The sequence below is a fragment of the Clytia hemisphaerica genome, unplaced genomic scaffold (genome assembly GCF_902728285.1).
Source record: "Clytia hemisphaerica strain Z4C2 unplaced genomic scaffold, Clytia hemisphaerica genome assembly, whole genome shotgun sequence".
NCBI lineage: Eukaryota > Metazoa > Cnidaria > Hydrozoa > Leptothecata > Clytiidae > Clytia > Clytia hemisphaerica.
In genome coordinates this window covers 101,709-122,881 of record NW_027104056.1, presented here as the reverse complement: position 1 = coordinate 122,881, position 21,173 = coordinate 101,709, and the positions used below count along the sequence as shown (strand labels likewise).

The window sequence follows — 21,173 nt, the reverse complement described above, 5'->3', positions numbered from 1 at the left end:
TGTGAAAACGGTCATGGGAGGAAATATTTTTTCTTTGTTCGTGGTATTTTTTTTATTGTAAAATTTTGGTTTTCGCTTCCTTATCTTAACACCTTTGTATTATTCTCTCTCAAACTTTCCAGTTGATTAAATCGCAAAAGTTTGTTATCTTCTAACCCAGTGATCAAACATCGATATGATATTTCAATTCCCATTTTCTCTTAAAAGATAAGGATCTATGAGTGAAGACAAGGCGGCAATGCATAATTCGAGCAATAAGACAACTGGTTTGGTGGAATTTTTCACTCCACAAGAAACAGTCATTTACAATGCTACCACGGCGGCTATTATGGTGTTTGGATCGCTCTCGAATACCGCCATGATTGTGTTTTACATCCAACGTAAAAAGGTGATAACCCACTTCAATTATTGCGTGGTGCACCTATGTGTTTCGAATATTGTTCAATACATTAGTTTCATACCGTATGCTTTTCTTGACGTCCGACAAGTCCTACAAAATGCTTCAAATGTTGAAAACTATCTTTTTTGCATGTTGAAAGATGGTATTACTATTTTCTTCATTGCCGCCTTCACGAGTGTGTATATCTTGTGCTACATGTCGTACACAAGGTATCAAATCATCAAGCATCCTTTGCGAAAATTCACATATACTTTAAAGAAAGCCCGTCGTTCAATTATCGGTTTTTGGGTGCTTTCCTTCTTCTTATTCATTCCCAATCTCTTTTCATTGAAATGGTTCGCACCACACCCTTATTGTTCAAGAACATATCCGATTGGCGAACAGTTCTTCGGATGGTTTGCCGTCGTTTCTTTTCTAGCTGGTTTCTATTTACCCCTCGTATTTATGTCCATCGCATACATAATGACTATTTGTAATTTATGTTGTACGAAAAACCAAGTGGAAACCAACCAAGTACGAATTCGACATCGCAGACACATCTTGGTGGTTCTAGGAGCTCTGGTCTTTATTTTTGTTCTATGTTGGTTACCAGTTAGTGCAATCTGGTTGCTAAGCTCGACAGGTTACTTTGATAAAACGACAGTTGAAGGGAACATTTTACTGACCCGATTTTATAAAGTGATGCTGGAGTTTGCTTTACTGGCTGGCGTGTTGAACTTCATCAGCAACGTATTGGCACATCTGAGCCACCGAAGTAGTAACACCAGAAGGAAACTGCAGAGATATGAAATGAGAGCGGCCTAATAAAATGAATCTATTAGAATCTCTTATATTGTGGTTTGCATAAGATAAAGATTTAGCTTTAACCATTTACTTAGTGGATCCTAGGGTTACTAATTACTAATACAAAGTATCAAACTATTTAGTAGATGTAATTAAACTGAAATGTGTTCTTGATTCAACCCTAGTGTTCATATTTCCCGTTCCCGATACTTTCTTCTTTAGTTTACTTTTCGTGAATAAAATGTCTTTCTTTCTTAAATGAAAATAAAGGCTTAAATGAAATAATCTACAAATCATGTCAAGGTAAGGCCCTAATCAGTGAGTACTGAGAGAACAAAACAAAATGGCTGCCTGAAAACAAAAACGAGATTGATGAAACCTACCAGGTAGCCAATATAAGAATACTGTGAATGAATTTACTATGATGATTGACTTGAGGTTGAAGTTGATCATTGACACAAAATTGAATAACTTTTAAAGTTAGAGCCTTATGAGTTATGATGCCATTATGGCCCCATTATGGTCGGTCAGCATGATATGACACAAAATGGTAGCTCTGAGGTGTGACTGAAGTGAGGCCTTAAATAGACTGAGTTCACACTGAGACATGATACTGAAAATGAGGCCATGGAAACCAGGTGTGCCTAAATATAGCCTAATCTAGCTTAGCCTAGCCTAATGGCACACAAATGAGATATGAGTAAGCATATATAAACACTGTTTCCAAGGTGCAACAAATTTTCTGTTTGATGATTCATAAATTAAATTTCGTACTTTTTATTTTTGTTTTTGAAATTTAAAAGTCACTTTACAGACTTTTCCAGCTTTTTTCAACCCTTTTAAGGGTTTTCATTAAAATGTAACGAATTGTTAGCGAAAGAAACCCTTAAGAGGTTTAACAGTGGTCAATAGGTGACTGGAAACTCTGGTTCCCTGTCAGCTACAAATTATCAACACAAATGTCAGTCTAATTACACTCCCACAAGGAATAATAAGTATTAGATCACCAGATAAAGGCTACTGTTTTCAGAATTAAGTTATTTGGAAAAAAATGTTTCGTCTGTTGTTTGGAACCGTCAATCTCAGAAATTTGCTGGTTTTTTTACAGAGATTTCTAATTAAAAGATCGCCTGTTCAGTGCCGTAGGAAGCATTTTCATATTGGGGGGAGGGGGCTAAAGTTTAGGGACACCGCGAAGGCCAACCATGGTTTGGCCCGAGAGGGGGAATTTTGAAAATTTGAGCTCTAGATTGCTTGAAAATGCACTTAAAAGCCAATTATGACAAATTAAAAAAGAAAAACTCTGCATTTTGCAAAATAACCATTTTTGAAAAAATTATTGGGGGGCATAGCCCCCCCCTTGCCCCCCCCCCCCCAGTTGCTACGGCACTGCTGTTTACTCGTAATTTCATATCACAGGAAACAACCTTAAAATCACAGGCCTTGGAAATGGCCATTTTGGGGTGTGATTTTTTTTAACCCCAAGATTTTTTAACGATTACATATTTTGATTAAATTTTGGGGTTGATTTTGGCCATTTTACAGCCCTGGGAAAAATTTAATGCAAAAATGGGAATTTCCTAGACCTGGAATTTCTCGGGATGTAAAATATACGCATGCGCAAAGTTAAAACCACAAATGGTTATTTAGTTGAAAGTGTTCAAGTTGTGTATGTAAACCAAAGCATCTTATGGGTGTATTCAGTCTGTGTGTAACACAAAGGTTAGGCGTCCCACAAGGGCGGCCTCATTCGTTCGCAATGGACGTCGCATGGGCTCCGTGGATCGGTGAGACGGGTTTGAAGTCATTAAGTTGACTCTCACGTGCAGCTCCGCTGTTGTGACAAAAGTGCCGGGGTTCTAAAAGTAGCGCAACTACATGACAGAACGGATGGGATCTATCGAGCCAATGCTCACAAAATTTGGAAAAGCCAGGCGTGAGAAATCGTTATAGGGCTTTTTCAGAAATTGTCCGTGCCCCCCCCCCCACCCCCTGTTGAGGATATCGGATGTCCAGGGTGTTAACGATTTTTGTTCAAAAGTGAATATCCAGGGGGTTAAATACAGGGTGATTAAAAAAACCGCGGCTTATTCCTACTTTATTTCACATGCGATTCTCATAAATTAAACATTATAATGTTTTTGAAATTTTATTTATCTAGAATGTTTTGGTTTTGAACACCTGCCTCCTTCCAGATCATTATATAATCAGTAAAAATCGCCGTTAAGGTGTTTCCACCCACTTTCGCTAGAGTACAAAATTTGGTCTTTTTGGCCCAAAATCTTGATTTTTCCTGGACTTACTTAAATATATTGGCTTACAGTACCTCTCTGTCATTGTGGATTCTTTCAGGGTATCCCTGGGGACTCTATAAACGCACTCTTATGCTCCGATCATAAGAATAGTATTTTCTTTTTTGACGTCAGAAAAGAAAGGGTTTGTTCATTCCTAAAAACCGTACTTTTTCTTCAAACTGTCATAATTATTTTAAGAAATATCTGAGCTATAAACCTCAAATCGCACATGCAGGTTTCAAATCTACTAGGGTATGAAGATTTCATGGCGATAAAATAAAGATAAAAAAAGTTACGTCAAAAATTCTAGGGGTGCGGTTTTTTTTGAATCGCCCTGTATCTCCGAGGGAGCGGATATCCAGGGGGTAAAGTGTCTTTTCAAGTAAAAAATACGATATCCAGGGGTAAACATCCTATAAGAAAGGGTTGTGCATATTTTTAAGAGTGGATATCTAGGGGGTCTTTACTAATAAAGTAGGATATCCAGGGGGGTTCGATACTTCGAAAAATCAATATCCTTAACACAGTGGGGGTAAATTTTTTTTCTGGAAAAGCGCATTTTACACCCTGAAATTCGGAAAACCCATGCCTGGGAAATCGTCATTTTCCAGGCCTGGGATTTAAAGACTTTTTCCTGTGATGCCACTTAATATAAATTCAATATCCATTTTCAAGAGGGGCTTGAGGAGCTCCCCTTTCACTTCACTTTCGATATTGATAAAGGATACGAAGTCAGCGACGTCTGCTATGAACTATTTGGACTGGTTTTGATTATGTCGTTAAAAAAAAAAAAAAAAAAAAAATTAGCGCCTCACAGTTCACAAATACGAAATTCAACCTGATTCAACCTATTTTTTCATTCGCATTTTGAGATTAAGAAATCAATCGGTTTTTTAACCTTCAGTTTAATTTTTGCTTGTTTTTGATGTTCATTCTAATGGAAGCTTATTTTCTGGGTGCTAATGTTGGACTGTTCACTTTTTTTCAATCCAACCTTTCTCTTCTTAGTTGTGTGATATACTTTCTCTTACATGATATAGCTTTCATAGACAAGTTTTCTTTTGTACACTTCTTCCTTCGACGGGAAAGTTCATTCGATTAGGAAAAAGTTAGCTAAATTTAAACTTTTAATGAAAAATGAAAATAGCATATTATCAATTACCGGCCAGTTTGACTAAGTCGACATGAAAACTGATATTTATATCAATTTAATCATTCTTTTGTTGTGAAAACGGTCATGGGAGGAAATATTTTTTCTTTGTTCGTGGTATTTTTTTTATTGTAAAATTTTGGTTTTCGCTTCCTTATCTTAACACCTTTGTATTATTCTCTCTCAAACTTTCCAGTTGATTAAATCGCAAAAGTTTGATATCTTCTAACCCAGTGATCAAACATCGATATGATATTTCAATTCCCATTTTCTATTAAAAGATAAGGATCTATGAGTGAAACAAGGCGGCAATGCATAATTCGAGTAATAAGACAACTGGTTTGGTGGAATTTTTCACTCCACAAGAAACAGTCATTTACAATGCTACCACGGCGGCTATTATGGTGTTTGGATCGCTCTCGAATACCGCCATGATTGTGTTTTACATCCAACGTAAAAAGGTGAAAACCCACTTCAATTATTGCGTGGTGCACCTATGTGTTTCGAATATCGTTCAATACATTAGTTTCATACCGTATGCTTTTCTTGACGTCCGACAAGTCCTACAAAATGCTTCAAATGTTGAAAACTATCTTTTTTGCACGTTGAAAGATGGTATTACTATTTTCTTCATTGCCGCCTTCACGAGTGTGTATATCTTGTGCTACATGTCGTACACAAGGTATCAAATCATCAAACATCCTTTGCGAAAATTCACATATACTTTAAAGAAAGCCCGTCGTTCAATCATCGGTTTTTGGGTGCTTTCCTTCTTCTTATTCATTCCCAATCTCTTTTCATTGAAATGGTTCGCACCACACCCTTATTGTTCAAGAACATATCCGATTGGCGAACAGTTCTTCGGATGGTTTGCCGTCGTTTCTTTTCTAGCTGGTTTCTATTTACCCCTCGTATTCATGTCCATCGCATACATAATGACTATTTGTAATTTATGTTGTACGAAAAACCAAGTGGAAACCAACCAAGTACGAATTCGACATCGCAGACACATCTTGGTGGTTCTAGGAGCTCTGGTCTTTATTTTTGTTCTATGTTGGTTACCAGTCAGTGCAATCTGGTTGCTAAGCTCGACAGGTTACTTTGATAAGACGACGGTTGAAGGGAATATTTTACTGACCCGATTTTATAAAGTGATGCTGGAGTTTGCTTTACTGGCTGGCGTGTTGAACTTCATCAGCAATGTATTGGCACATCTGAGCCACCGAAGTAGTAATACCAGAAGGAAACTGCAGAGATATGAAATGAAAGCTGTCTAATAAAATGAATCTTTTAGAATCTCTTAATTTGTGGTTTGCATGAGATGAAGATTTAACCATTTACTTAGTGGATCTTAGGGTTACTAATTACTAATACAAAGTATCAAACTATTAATAGATGTAATTAAACTGAAATGTGTTCTTGATTCAATCCTAGTGTTCATATTTTCCGTTCCCGATACTTTCTTCTTTAGTTTACTTTTCGTGAATAAAATGTCTTTTATTACTTGGCTTTAACATTCGTAATGAAATAACTTTGATAGCTTTGATTACTTTCCGTAAAATATGGTCTTTCAGGATCGGATATTGAACAATAATTGTCGATTTTTGAGCTGTCGCTTTTTATAAGTTAGTGTCTGCTCCTTGGTCAGGGTCGTGTATGCTTAAGCTTTCAAAGTATTCAGACATAGAATATGCTTATTATCTTAAGTGTTGTACATATTTTCTCGGGTACTATATTTTTTGCGATTACTAAATTTCGCAAGTACTTTAAATTTCGCGATTACCACTTTCTGGAATTTTTCGTATGTCTTTTACATTTTGCGATTCACTCTATTTGATATTTTTAAAGAAAAATGTTAAACAAGAAAAAGACCAATTTTGCTCGAAACACAACACAACATATCAGGTGCAAAAATAGTATCGAAATTGTAGCAAAATATAACTTTTCCCTTTAAAAATCGTTCTCTTTTCTCGGGTATTTAATTTCGCGATTTTGCGTTTTTGAAAAGTTTAAACAGTACTATTTTCTCAAGATGAGATTTTGCCTAAAAACTCGCGAAATTAAGTACACTCAGAATAAAAACATACTGGTTTAAAATATTTCGCTCTCTCTTAGAGCATCTTAAGTTTTTTTGAATAACAAAGACGTTTAACAATTATATTTAACGACGCTAGAACGGCATTACAATGACTTCTTCAGTTTTTGACGTCACGGAACATCTGGTACACTTCTTTCGCGTATCCGTCTGCACATCCATTTATCTTCGGCTCGTTCTCTTTCTGCGGAGGATGAAAATTCACTTTCTAGGATCATCACCTCAAGGTCAGCAAAGGAGTGGTCGCGATGGAAATGTTCTGCCAACTCTGAATTTTTCGGTCTCTTTCCAATGTCGTAGCGGTGCTTTGAAAAACGCGTTGACAAGGCTTCTCCTGTGTGACCAACGTACAACTTGTCATGGATCAATGCCAATAATAATAAAAATAATAAAAATAATGGAAAATGCCGAGAAGTTCACAACGCATCAGAGAAAAAACAGTCATTCAAGCAGATTTAAAACTTTCAAATCGTTTTGTGCTTCCGTCAACAGATCAAGCTGTCCGACAAGTGCCGAGAAAATCGAACGACAATACAACACGTACACAAACATCTGAAATCGTCCACAATCTGTCAAGCCACAAACTTTCTACTGCCGAACTATCATTGCTGGAAAGGGGGCTCATTTTCTGTCCATCGTCACCATCACCAGATCCTGAACAGCTGCTGGATGACGTACACGCGTATTGCCGAAAACAACGATTGAGATATCAATTTCGAAACTTGGTAGATGAACATGACGAAAAGTCTACCAACCCCGAGAATGCGTGTGAAGAGACCGAACGCTGCCAAATGAAATCAACGTACCGCAATCCATACTATGATCCAGTCGATGATAGTGAATGCCCGAATCTCGAGAACTATCTTTCCTGTATCAAGTCGGATATTGTGAAGCTGCTTGCTGATGATTCCAAACGGCCGAAAAGCAACATCACAAGGGAAGAGCAACATTCTCTTGAAAAACTCTCCAGGGACCGCAACATCATCGTTCAAAAAGCAGATAAAGGTGGGAAAATTGTCGTGATGAACAGGACTGACTACATCGTAGCCTGCAATGATCAACTCGAGAATAAACATTTCTATGAACAGCTTGATACTGATTCAAATCAGAATTACGCAGACACCATACGAAAGGAGATTGACAATCTTAAATCGAAATCCAAAATCACCGATAAAGAACACATCGTATTAACTGAACATTTATCAAATCCACGAACACCAGTATTTTATGGCTTGCCAAAATTACACAAAAACTTTTCGAAATTCCCGCCTCTAAGACCGATTGTCTCCGGCTTCTCATCCTGCAGTAACCGACTCTCAGAATTCCTTGACGGCTTCCTGAAATACCAAGCGCAAAAAACGAATTCTTACATTCGCGACACAAAAGACTTCCTTGTAAGATTAGCTGATCTTCCATCGCTTCCTTCGAACACCATACTCGTTACGATGGATGTTGCTTCACTGTACACCAACATCGATCACGAAGAAGGAGCAAATGCCTGCTTTGATCATCTGGAACAACGCAACAAGAAATCGATCAGCTCATCTTATCTAAAAAAGCTGATACTTCTGGTACTACGGTCAAACGTATTCCGATTTGGGTGCAACATCTACCACCAAATCAAAGGAACCGCGATGGGTACTCCAATGGCTCCAAACTACGCAAACCTCTTCATGGCATCATTAGAGACGAAAATGCTTGACGAATATTACGAACTCACCAAGCTCAGACCCCTCGTTTGGTACTGCTATATCGACGATATCTTCTTCATCTGGACCCATGGCAACGAGTCACTGAATCAGTTTATCGATTTTTGCAATAATTTTTCGAAAAGCCGCAAAATGAAATCAACCATTCAATACGAGACGCATCAATCAACTGACTCCGTAAATTTCCTGGACGTCGAGGTTCGTTTTCGTGACAGCACCATCCAGACAAGCGTGTATTCCAAAGCAACAGATGCACACTTATACTTCAATGCCAAATCTTGTCATCCAAACCATGTCATCAGAAACATCCCGAAGGGACAATTCATCAGAATCCGTCGAATTTGTACGAATGTAGCTGACTACATCAACCATGGCAAACAACTCCTTTAGTACTTTCTGAAAAGAGGGTACAGACACGATGTTGTTGAAAACGCGTACAAAGACGTCCTGAAGAGCAGTCGGGAATCTCTCTTTCGTTCAAAAGAAAAAGATAAACAAGATCAACAATCCATCTTCGTCTGCACATGGCATCCAGCTCTCAGACACCTATCATCACTTCTTCGTCGAAACTTCAACATCGTCAAAAACGACATCACCTTATCGACCGTTTTCCCTTCAACTCCAACAGTCGCCTTCCGCCGCCGAAAAACAATCGCCAACAAAATCGTGCGAAATTATATCTTGGAAAGACCACCACGTCAAAACACCACGAAACCGTGTGGTAAATGCAAGCTATGCCCGAACATTGTCACCCAGTCAGAAATCACTCACAATGGTATCACTAAACGTGCACCCAATGGTGGTAGCTGCAAAACGAAGAACGTTGTGTATGCAGCCAGATGCAAGATCCATGACAAGTTGTACGTTGGTCACACAGGAGAAGCCTTGTCAACGCGTTTTTCAAAGCACCGCTGGAAAGAGACCGAAAAATTCAGAGTTGGCAGAACATTTCCATCGCGACCACTCCTTTGCTGACCTTGAGGTGATGATCCTAGAAAGTGACTTTTCATCCTCCGCAGAAAGAGAACGAGCCGAAGATAAATGGATGTGCACACTCCAAACTCTGGCTCAATCAGGTATCAACAAAGACTGCCACGTATACGCGAAAGAAGTGTACCAGATGTTCCGTGACGTCAAAAACTGAAGAAGTCATTGTAATGCCGTTCTAGCGTCGTTAAATATAATTGTTAAACGTCTTTGTTATTAAAAAAAACTGAAGATGCTCTAAGAGAGAGCGAAATATTTTAAACCAGTATGTTTTTATTCTGAGTTTTACTTCGTCCGCAATGCTGAATTGAAGAAATTAAGTACACGCGAAAATATAGTACACGCGGAAATATATACACTTAATGCTTTGGCATTTGAGTTTAAGTTAAATTAGACATGCCTTGGGAAAACCAAAATCACAATGTGGAAAACTTATACAACAAAGTTAAAGCTAAAACAACCAACTAGGTTTGGAATAATGCTGTTCCCAAGCTTGTGATATATATATATATTGTAATGCCGTTTTGTTGTATTTGTATTGTCTTTTTGTTTTGTGGGTTTTTGTATTTATTGTTTCCATTTTGAGTAGTTACACAACCCTATTTCCATCATATAGGAGGATATTTTCACAAATGGCCGAAATCCTGTGTAGGTCGAAAACTGAGGAACAGATAATGTGTTTTTTTGATATATTTCTTGACTCATATTGAGTTACTTCTTTCCATCTTAACTCATATTGAGTTACTTTCTTCCTTAAAGTCATTTTAGATCACTAGTTTTACATTGACGGATTTCCATGTCATCATATTTTCCTTTTCTTCTCCAACCTGATTGATTTTCTGTGAATGTTCATTCTAGATTTTTGTTGTATTTGTATTGTCTTTTTGTTTTGTGGGTTTTTGTCTTTATTGTTTCCATTTTTAGTAGTTGAAGGTTTTATACTTCTAGACTATATATATATTGATAATTGGGATTGCTAGCGTGAGGATTTCCCCCTTGTAATTCTGGTTGTCGTTGCTACCTGAGGTAGTGAGTATCCATTTCCTTTCCACTTTTCTTTCTAAAAACAAAAAATTTCTTAGCCGACTTCATGGTAAATACTAGGTCCAAAGCACGGTCCAGGCAGCCCCTGGACCGTGCAGCCTCCCCTAGGGCTAATACCCCTAGGAGGGTCTCTCTCCATCAATCGGATACTTCTCAACAGTCTCTTGTAGAAGGTGTCGATGATAACAGTGTTCCAAACACAAGGGCAGTAGGAGGTCGTCCTGTTTCATCGGCTGATGGGAAGTAACAGACCCAGGACAGCGGTTCGCAAATGTCGTTCAGACTGCAAAACCTGTCCCGCCTTACTTAAAAATAACTTTGTAAAATCAAATATGACTGGCAGAGTCCATGCACTTGATGTTGATGTGGATAACATTAATTGCAAAGTGCAAAATTATGTTTATGTTCTTCAGTGTTCGTCTTGTTTTGTCCAATATGTTGGTGAAAGTGCTGTGTCTCTTAATCTTAGAATGAATATTCACAGAAAAGGAAAATCAGGTTGTGAAATTTCCATTGATCACTATAAGAATGTGTGTCCCGGTGCTACTTTTACCATCCAGATTCTTGAACTTTTGCCCGGTGATAGTTATTTAAATGGGAAAATTGATCCTGCAATGTTAAAACTTCGACTAGAAAGAGAAGATCATTGGATAAAAACTTTACGATCTATTTATCCATATGGTTTAAATGAGCGAGTAAAATCTATGAACAAGGACATTCCGGCTGGGAAATTATTTCCACCTCTTCCCAGACATGGCACTAAGTTTGTTGAGCACCGTTACCGCTCCAAAGTTAAGGCTAGGATCTCTGATCTAGATTCTCTTGTTCATTCCATTTTTTTCTTTTTCTCCGGAAGAACGTTCCAAGAAATGTCGCATTTTGTTTGATAGGCTTCGACAGTCAAATTTACGAAAACTTGCAGAACAAGCTAGCACTTCACTTTTTTCTTGCGAAAGCCATCTGAAAAGATGGTATGAATTATTGATCGATACTTTTCTTACGAAGACTATGAAAATTGATAAAGCTAATGTTAAAAAATCTCCTTCCCACATCCTTCCTATTTATTTCCACAATAAAGGTCTTGAGTTTATTCAGCTCAAAAATATTCTTCGCAAGCCTTGTGTGAATTCCAAACTTCCTGAAAAACTTCAAAAAGATCCACCATCGATTGTTTACTCTTTAACTCCTACGATTAGAAATAAAATCTTTAATTATAAAGAAACTGTAAATTCCATCAATACAGCAGATTTAGAAACTTTTGGCACCAACCTTCCATCTTGTGAGTGTCACGATTCTCCTTTTATTGATCTAGACCATGGTCATATCATGACCGGAGATTTAAGTTTCATTAAAAATAATCATTTACGAAAATTGATATCCAAGGGACCAAATTATCGTGAACCTCGAAATATCAATTGGAATAAATGCAGAGATGTTATTTCTAGTGGTCTGGATAGTTTTGTGAATAAAACTTCAGCCAAAATTAATGAGACTGACGAAAACTTTCTTCAATGGAAGGTTGAAGTGTTAAAACAGGTGGATAAAAAGATAAAATTTTTGAAAAAGAAGATCAGGTACAATAAAGTGAGCTCTGTGCTCAAAAGACAAGATGTTGTTGATTATTTGAATGTTTTACACACTAATTTTGTTATTGTCCCCATTGATAAAGCTGCTAATAACGTTGCATTTATTTGTAAACGTTTCTATGTTGAAGTAATTTTGAAGGAGATTGGGATTTTGGGTGCAGGAAATGAAACATACATTAGAGTTAATCAGAATAAAGCAGAAATGGTGAATGAAAATGTTCGTTTTTCTAAACGTTTTGGTCTTGCTGTTTCTGAGAAGGACTTGGATCTTCCATGTATCTATTGGACTCCAAAGAAACACAAGACGCCTACTGGTAAACGTTTCATTATCGCTTCAAAACATTGTTCCACCAAACTGATTTCTAGATCTGTCAGTCTAGTTTTTAAGCTTGTTTACAGACAAGTTGAAAATTTCCATAAAAAAGCAAAGTTTTGAGCAATTATAATAAATTTTGGGTACTACAAAATTGTGGTGATCCAGTACTAGATTCACTCAACCGAATCAATAAAAAGAAAAAACGCCAAATCTATTTCCACCTTTGACTTTAGTACATTGTACACAAAGATTCCTCATGACAAACTGATTAAAGAACTATCAGAGGTCATTGATTTTGTATTTGATGCAGGTAACTGCAAGTTTATCGCTATTTCTAAAAATGATAAAGCGTATTGGTCAAAAACAAAACCCAAATCTTCTGTGACTTTTACACAGAATTCTTTGAAAACTGCTATGAAACATCTGATAAAAAATTGTTTTTTCAATGCAGGTGATATTGTTATGTGTCAAGTGATCGGGATTCCCATGGGAATCGATCCGGCGCCATTTTGGACTAATCTTTTCCTCTACCAATACGAACAAAGGTATATGAGCAGAATCATTGAGGAAAATAAGGTTAAGGCTCGCCATTTTCATTCGACCAAAAGATTCATTGATGATTTGTGTGCTATCAATGACGGTAACTTGTTTCAGTCTGTGTATAGAGATATCTATCCAGATGAGCTTGAACTCAAAATTGAGCACTCTGGTAATCATGCTTCTTTTTTAAACCTGGATATTACCATCAAAGACGGGATATTTATTTATAAGTTGTTTGATAAACGGGATGCATTTCCTTTTTCCATAGTCCGAATGCCACATAAAGGTAGCAACTTGCCAGAATCGATTTTTTATTCTTCTTTTGTTGGTGAACTTCTCAGGATTGCTCGTTCTACGTTACTTTTCGAGGACTTGAAAGTTAAAGCCAAAGTTTTTATACAAAGAATGCGATGTCAAGGTGCTGAAAACGCAAAGTTAGATTACAGTCTTCGACGGGTTATAGTTCGTCATTTTTCAGAATTTTCAAGATTTCAACTCTCTCAAGATTCACTCGTTCGCCAGCTCTTGCGGTGAGCGGTCACGGTGTACGGGGCTTCGAACCGGGTTATAGTCCGACTTTTTTAAATTCTCATTCTTTTCCCACTCTTTCCATCTTCTTCTTTGAACTGTAAAATGTGTGTGAGAGCCACAGGGTTAGATAGTGGCGATCCAATCCCAGTTCCTTCCCATCTAGTATGCTTTCTACAACGTTGTGGCAGAAACGTGTCAAAGGTGTGGCAACTTTGTCTAGTAGAAAGTACACTTCTTTTTTCATTGTTATTTTAGTTTCTTCGGCTGGTTCCGTGGAGTTTAAGTTTTAGTTTATTTAATATTTGCGCGCGTTTCATACTTTCACTAAACACATCTTTTTACATCTTTTTATCTGTGGTGGTGTCTAGATAACACTGCTTGGCCTACCTACACAACCCTATTTCCATCATATAGGAGGATATTTTCACAAATGGCCGAAATCCTGTGTAGGTCGAAAACTGAGGAACAGATAATGTGTTTTTTTGATATATTTCTTGACTCATATTGAGTTACTTCTTTCCATCTTAACTCATATTGAGTTACTTTCTTCCTTAAAGTCATTTTAGATCACTAGTTTTACATTGACGGATTTCCATGTCATCATATTTTCCTTTTCTTCTCCAACCTGATTGATTTTCTGTGAATGTTCATTCTAGATTTTTGTTGTATTTGTATTGTCTTTTTGTTTTGTGGGTTTTTGTCTTTATTGTTTCCATTTTTAGTAGTTGAAGGTTTTATACTTCTAGACTATATATATATGGTGAAGATCAGAGATCTCAAGGAGAGAAAGTGTTGAAAATACTAAATAAAATAAAGATCTAGACTTTGTTATAAAATCAAAAACTTGGTCTTGGAAAACTAAAAATTAGATAATTTTGGGATTCGCAATTTCCCAAACTTGTGATTTTGGGTTTAATTTTAATTAAACCCTTTTAAAACATTAAAATTTTCTTTCTAAAACCTCAAATACTAAAAATAAAAAATTATTTCACCTAGAAAGTTTAGATTGGGAAATATCGATTTCACATTTTGTGGAAATCAATTTCCCAAACTTGTACCACGCATGCGTAAGAAAAACCACAAGTAGTTATTGGGTCAAAACTGTTCAGATTGTATTCAAATCATAACTTTACAAGGATGTATTCGATCAGTGTGTAACACAACGCTAAAGGTGAGGCGTCCCAAGAGGGCGGCCTCGTTCGTTCGCAATAGACTTGCGTCGCAAGGGCTCAGTGGAATCTTCAGTCGCCGTGCGGTCGTTCAATCGGTACCACGTCGTTGTTCCGCTGCCGTGACAAAGTGCCGGGATTCTCAAAGTAGCGCAAGTACATGACAGAACGAATGGGAGCTATCGAGCCAATGCTCACGAATGATAGAATACATTTAAGAATTTATCAAATACATATCATATTTGGGTATTTGAGTTTCCCAATTGTGTTATACAGAATCACAAACTCAATCTTTGTGTTTGGCATTGTTAATAGCCATTTTCCGTAATGTGAAATAAACTTTAACAAGTTTGGGAAACCAAGTTACCCAACCCTATTCCGGATCTGGTTTTAAGCTTTGTGATATTGGTATTCACAACCTACGTACAAGCTGCACAATCCCAAGCTTGAGGCTGGTTTGGGAAATACATCATTTTCCGGATCCGGAAGTACGTACTTCCCAAACATTGAGATTTGAAGATTTTTTTCCTGTGCTCTCTCTGTAAAGTATTGTAAGATGGATCTAAAAGTAATTTTGTTCTCTTTTTCAAGATTTCTTCTTTCCTTTCCGAGAAGTGAAATTTAAAAAAGAGAAGCTTTTTCTCCTTTTTCCATTTCCACATTCATATATAATATATACTAATAAATTAACTAAGGCTAGCCTACTCTCACTAGCTATGACTTAGGATATAGGAGGCTCAGCTAAAAATCAGGGGAATCCTCAAAATATGTAAACAAAAAAGCCTTCTGGGCCATTGAACAGTTCCAGTTCACAAATTTCATAAGAAATTTCACCTTTTGTTTAAATGTAGAAAAACTTTCATATTCAAAAAGAAGAGGAGATTCACCCTCAGAGCCATCGTAGTATTGGTTAATCAATTTGTTCCTTTCAGTACGAACAAGCTATCCCACATTTCGAAAAATCTTTGGAACTCAACTCGCTTCAGGTAAGTAAGCTTTCCAAGAGGGCTATTTTATTATATCACTAATCTTCACTGGAATTTTTACTGGAATTTATCCATTCGAAGTTTTACAAACAATTCCATAGAATGTCTGACATATAGATTTACGACAGACTTATATTACATCAGATGAATAATCTTGTTGCCCCTGTTGGGTTTTAAGATCGAAACAACTAGTATTATACATTTTTGTAACATTTTACTTTTCAGCCTGGAATGGCATTTTCACTAGGTTGTGCGTGCATGGGAATCAAACAACTGGAGAGAGCAATCAAAGCTTTTCAAGCATCTGTTTCTCTGGATCCCGATGTGAGAAATGTTTATCTTCACTGATTCCCCTTTTTTATGGTAACCTTTCTTCAAAAGTCTATTTGCGGTGGCTATTTGGTATTTCTGTGAACGGACCTGATATCTACGGAAATTTCAGAATTCATTGCCACGGATTATTGTACTACGCTACGTGCGTTATACGTGAGATACACGCTATTAATAATAAAAATAATTATAATTATAACAAATATTTTACGTGGCAAATTCAACAGCTTTTAGACAGCTGAGGAATTGTTTCCACGAAGGGCCACATTCTCTTGTACAGAGTACTTTTTAACTTTTTAACTTGAATGACTGAAATATTTTTGAGGCGAATTTTCTTTTTCTTAAAAAATTTCACTAGATGTTGTTTTATTTTTGTTTTTATGAGAAGATACATTTTGGCTTAATTTTAGATGTTTGAATGCTGGAGCAACTTGGGAGCTTGTTTCATTCGCACCAATCAAATGTAAGAAAGCCTTTCAAAAAGATGTAACTACGCTCTGATCCTTGATTTAATTTCTTGGTCTTTCATAACGAATCTAGAAGTTTAAGTTGCGATGATCAAACCTAGTTTTTCTCACTCTCTGTAGGAAGAAGGCATACAAAGCATTGAAACAAGCATCAAGTTTGAGCTACAATAATTGGAGAGTTTGGGAAAACTTTTTATTGGTATGTTTGCCTTATTTGGATACATTTCCCATTTTATCGTTCATTAGAGACACCCCCGTCATAAGTTTTGCCCTTTCAAAAATTCCATGTCTCCCCTAAGGGTATGAATTTTCTATTCAAGACGCAAAAATGTTTAGGTAGATAGCGAGCAAAGAAAGCAAGAACATCTAGAAAGATGGATTCCAAGAATTCGCCTGATTGTTTCCCTTTCTAGACGAACCACTTTCTTTTCGATACCTCCCTTCTTCTTAAGAACTTTAGCTCAAGAAGTTTAATATGTCTTAAACTCTTGCTTATCATAATATTGCTGGATTCAATAGGTTGCCGCTGATATTGGAAATTTCGATCAAATGATAAATGCATTACGACGTTTGGTTGACTTGGATCGAAAGACTCTGGATAGAGAAGTATGTGGTTCTTTATTTTCTAAGTTATTAAACTGATTTTTATGGATTGTTCATACTTACAGATATCAGCTTTTTAAAATTTCAAAATGATCGCAACTTGAAACTACAGTTAACCTTTCCTTTCCTGTTTGCAAGACCTTTGACATATTATTTTCTCTATCAAACCGATTAATAAGTTGGAAGTCGCTTACAAATGACTTAAAATTTCGTTACATTCTTGCAGGTTTTACAAATTTTGGTCGATTCAGTCCTCAAAGATGAAGTAGATATGAACGGAGCAAATGGTATAGAGTTGCTCTTTTCCCTATTTTCTTGCTTGGTTGACCCGTAAGAAAGAGTGTTTCATATCAAGAGAAGCGAAATGAGAAGTCTGATATACCAAGGGCAAACCGTTGTTTAGCCCAAGGGAGAAAATTTTGTAATTTTTGAGTGTAGATCTGAAAAACGAGAATTTTCATCAAAAGGAATAAGCAATCGAAAATTGTTCACATTTTTATTTGGGTTGATACCTAATGCCTGAATTTTCACCGTTAAGGATCTTCAAAATAGTTCTTGAGAACATTGTCATTACATTTGTAAAAGTTATGTGTATTTTCAATGTTACAATTATATTAATATTTTTCACACCATCTAGTTGGACGTTTGAAGAAAAAAACACAACAATTATTCGCCCATATAACATCATCAGTAAGTGTTTATCAGGAAGGTTAAAGCGAAACCAAATTAATTTACTATCTTACGGGCCCAGCTAATTTGAAAAGAATTTTTAGATGTTCATTACATAGAAAAATGAAAAATGGCTAAAATCGGCTTAAAGAAGCCGGAGCAAGTGGACTTCATTAGCTTTAAGGTTACTGGAGGCTTTTTAAAAAAGACTGTTTTAGTAGTTGTGAAGTTATCTGGTGTATCAGGTGGTGGTATCTTTTTCGTCTTTACTTGATGCTCGAAATAAATCCATGCATAAACTTATATGGAGTTTTGAAACAAATATGTACTTCACTGGACTGAGATATTGAGACTTTTGTCTATCGGATCTCGTATCCCGGTCAAGATAAGCTTTATACACTGAAGATTATCTTGTATTTTTATTGCTAGCTTAACACCCTTTATTTTTATTCAGATCACCAGCGATCCACACGTGTGGGAGATTTACGCTCAACTTTGTCTCAGCCACAACACGTTCATCGAAAACGAAAAGGTGAAATACATTTTCTTAATGCACGTTCTTTTATGAGAACAAGGCTCAATTCAATATTGTTTGCAAAACCTATAACAAAATCAAAAGCAGTTTTTGCCTAATCTTGCAATGTACTAATAAAATAATGTTGATTTTAAGCCTCTTTTAAACTTTATGATAATAAGTCACTAAACTAACATGTCAAGAATATTTTAAGCCTGAAAATCACGAGGAAATGAGAATAGATGAGTCTCAGCAAAATCTACTGCTTCATATAGTAGAGGCCACTATGTCTTCCCGTGTGCAGGAAGCCTGTGCAAAGAGATTTAATTTTCCTTAATTATTGTTCCTTGAATGTAGAAGATCAAAATTTGAGAGACGAGGCCGGGTGTGACCACCCGTTGCCATGGAAACTGACGTCATTGGTTACTATGGCAACCAAAATAAAAAGTCGTCAAAATTAAAAAAATAATTTAGTCCATTCGAAAGAGCATGAAAAACTGATATAGAAAAAGCCCAAAACCTATATCTGAAAATGAATATGCCAGGAGATATTAAGGAAATAAGGTAAAATGACGTCATAAACCATGACGCCAACGAAAAATAAAAAAAAAACAGTCAAAAATCGAAAATTTTTGTTTTTTTGGAAATAATACCTTCCAGTGAACATTAAAATATTATTATGACAAAGTCTGAAATTGATATTTTAAATTTTTGCTTGTAACGTGCTGGGCTGGGCGTGCCCCAAAGCTCCAACCTTCCATAGGCAAAAACTGAAATTAATTAATACGAAATTACTAAAATACAAAATTTCCACCCAAAAAATATTAAAACGAAAACCCGAAACTTCTGTACTTTGCGGTTTTTAACAGATTTTTATTTTTTCCAGGCATTGCAACATCTATACCGCTCACATCGATGCTATACACAAAATCATGACTGGGAACAAAGCGAAGAATGTCTTCCCGATGTCATGAGAGTCACCATGAAACTCATTGACGGTATTTTTCATTAATTTGATCCTTTTCAGCGTTTTATCATATATGGAGAGGATTCTCACTTATTCCTTACTGACCATAAAATCCCAAATGACTAGAGCTGTCTAAGCTAAATATTCTTTGCCCACCTTGGTTCGGCAAAAGAGCAACTTTATCAATTTTGAGGGGCTGGGAATGTTCTTTTTAGACCCAGTTCAGGTCATGTAAAAATGAATAAGATCAAATAACCAGGGGGGGGTACAAAGGCAGGGTACTAACCCATAGCCGGGTGGTGGTGTCTATTTTTGCATTTCAAAAAGTTAGTACCCAGTACTACTTTAGGGGTGGGGTGTGTATTTTTCACTCTTCTAGCAAGTACAGGGTACTATTTGGGTACTTTTTCGCAGAGTTTTGCTCCTTTTTCAATAAAAAAAGTAGTCTTTTGTAATATTTTGACTTTTTCAAATATTATTTTTTTGATTTGAAATTTTTTGATTTTTTGTGAAGACAAAACTTCCGAAATGGTCAAGAAGTGTGTTATTAAAATCAAAGGACAAAAGCTTCTGACTTAATCAACAATGATAGTTTGTTTGAATTATCTGTCCATTTCAGTCAGAAAAACTAACATAGTACCCTCTCTTTTGGTCTAATCTGTAAAATATAAGATTTTAGGGGGTGGTGTCTCTATTTTTTACAGCAAAAATGAAGTAGTACCCGGTACTGAATATGGGTGGGTGGTACTAAAACGAAATTGAGTGAAAAATCAAGTTAGTACCCTATGGGTTAGTACCCTGCCTCTGTACCCCCCCCCCCCCCCTGAAATAACGTATATTTGTTTGTCAAAATATCGAAGATAAATTGCCCCTTGACATTCGCCTTAAAATTAAAGGTTAAAATCCATACAGGTCTTCATAAAAAAAGATTGATAGTTTATTTTAATGCAACATTTTCGATTCCGTCATTTCAGCGACAAATTTGGTTTGTGAAAGCGAGGAAGGAAAAAATCGCTCTTTATCGCTTTATTCAACCACCAAAATGTCCATCAGCAACCTCATCCTTAGATTACAGGTATGGTGAATGTTGTCGTATAAATCAGTTTGCATAAATCATTTAGTAATATTCGAAATTTTATGATAATAAATAGGTATTTCGACAAGGGGGGGTCTTGCAGTTACTCCTTGACACTATGTGGAGTAACTGCAATTTTGGACATTTTCTACAGACACCACCACCCTTGCAGTTATTCCATAGTGTACTAAGTGATTTTACCCTCAAAATTGGTGCATACCACCCCCAAAAATGCCAAATTTGGGAATTTTTTCATTGAATTCGTTATTTTTGATACCATTTTACTGGGTATGTCTTATTAACGACTGTTCAAGAGTTAAATATCTCAATCATTTTCCAAGTTTGTTAAAATATCTTTCATACCTTGATTGAAGAAAAAATTTTGTGATTTTTTTTTGACTATTGAAAAAAATGTTTTGAATTTTTTTGCTTCTGGAATTTTTAAAAATCTAAAATTCTAAGTGAAAAATTGAAAAATGTGCTCACTTAGTACACCATATCCTACCAAAATCGACAATTTTGGTCTTAGGCACCACCCATGTTGCAGTTAGTCCACTGGTGGAGTAACTGTGTTCCCAAATTTTGGTTTATATACCACCACGGTAGTAATTGTCATAGTGTTTATATAATAACTGCATGACCCCCCCCTTGATTTCGATATCTAAATACCAAATAACAATTTTAAATTGCTTTTTCATAAATTCAGTCCTTCATCCCTGTTTATATTTTTTTCTTTTCTTTTTCAATATTTCAGAAAGCATACAAAGACGACGAGAACAATACTTTGGATTCTGTTCAACCTCATATTGATATCCTTCAAGAACATTTGACTACTTTACAGAACATTCTGCATAATATGGAACAATAATGTTTTTCTAGAATTTTTATAAAGCAGTCAAATAATCAACACGTTTTCTATCTAATCAAAATTGAAATGTTGGTGTTTTTCCTAAGTTCG

The 21,173-nt window shown here is 36.3% G+C and overlaps 2 protein-coding genes across 3 annotated transcripts in view; both read left to right on the top strand.

The window, feature by feature from the left end:
* The window catches only part of LOC136812197 (tetratricopeptide repeat protein 27-like), a 48,047-nt gene extending 26,903 nt beyond the window's left edge, over positions 1–21,144 (top strand). For both annotated transcript variants that reach the window (XM_067068679.1, XM_067068680.1), the window contains exons 17-27: positions 15,537–15,590; positions 15,816–15,914; positions 16,331–16,383; positions 16,508–16,586; positions 16,907–16,993; positions 17,217–17,277; positions 17,628–17,680; positions 18,114–18,191; positions 19,060–19,171; positions 20,115–20,215; positions 20,970–21,144. In XM_067068679.1, coding sequence (XP_066924780.1) covers positions 15,537–15,590; positions 15,816–15,914; positions 16,331–16,383; positions 16,508–16,586; positions 16,907–16,993; positions 17,217–17,277; positions 17,628–17,680; positions 18,114–18,191; positions 19,060–19,171; positions 20,115–20,215; positions 20,970–21,083 — 891 coding nt within the window. In that variant the 3' untranslated portion in view covers positions 21,084–21,144. The remainder of the gene's footprint in view (positions 1–15,536; positions 15,591–15,815; positions 15,915–16,330; positions 16,384–16,507; positions 16,587–16,906; positions 16,994–17,216; positions 17,278–17,627; positions 17,681–18,113; positions 18,192–19,059; positions 19,172–20,114; positions 20,216–20,969) is intronic.
* On the top strand, positions 4,938–5,992 carry LOC136812187 (somatostatin receptor type 1-like). The gene has a single exon (XM_067068669.1). It carries the CDS (start codon positions 4,939–4,941, stop codon positions 5,902–5,904), a length of 966 nt encoding a protein of 321 aa, XP_066924770.1. The 5' UTR covers position 4,938; the 3' UTR covers positions 5,905–5,992.
* Positions 21,145–21,173: the final 29 nt, after the last annotated feature.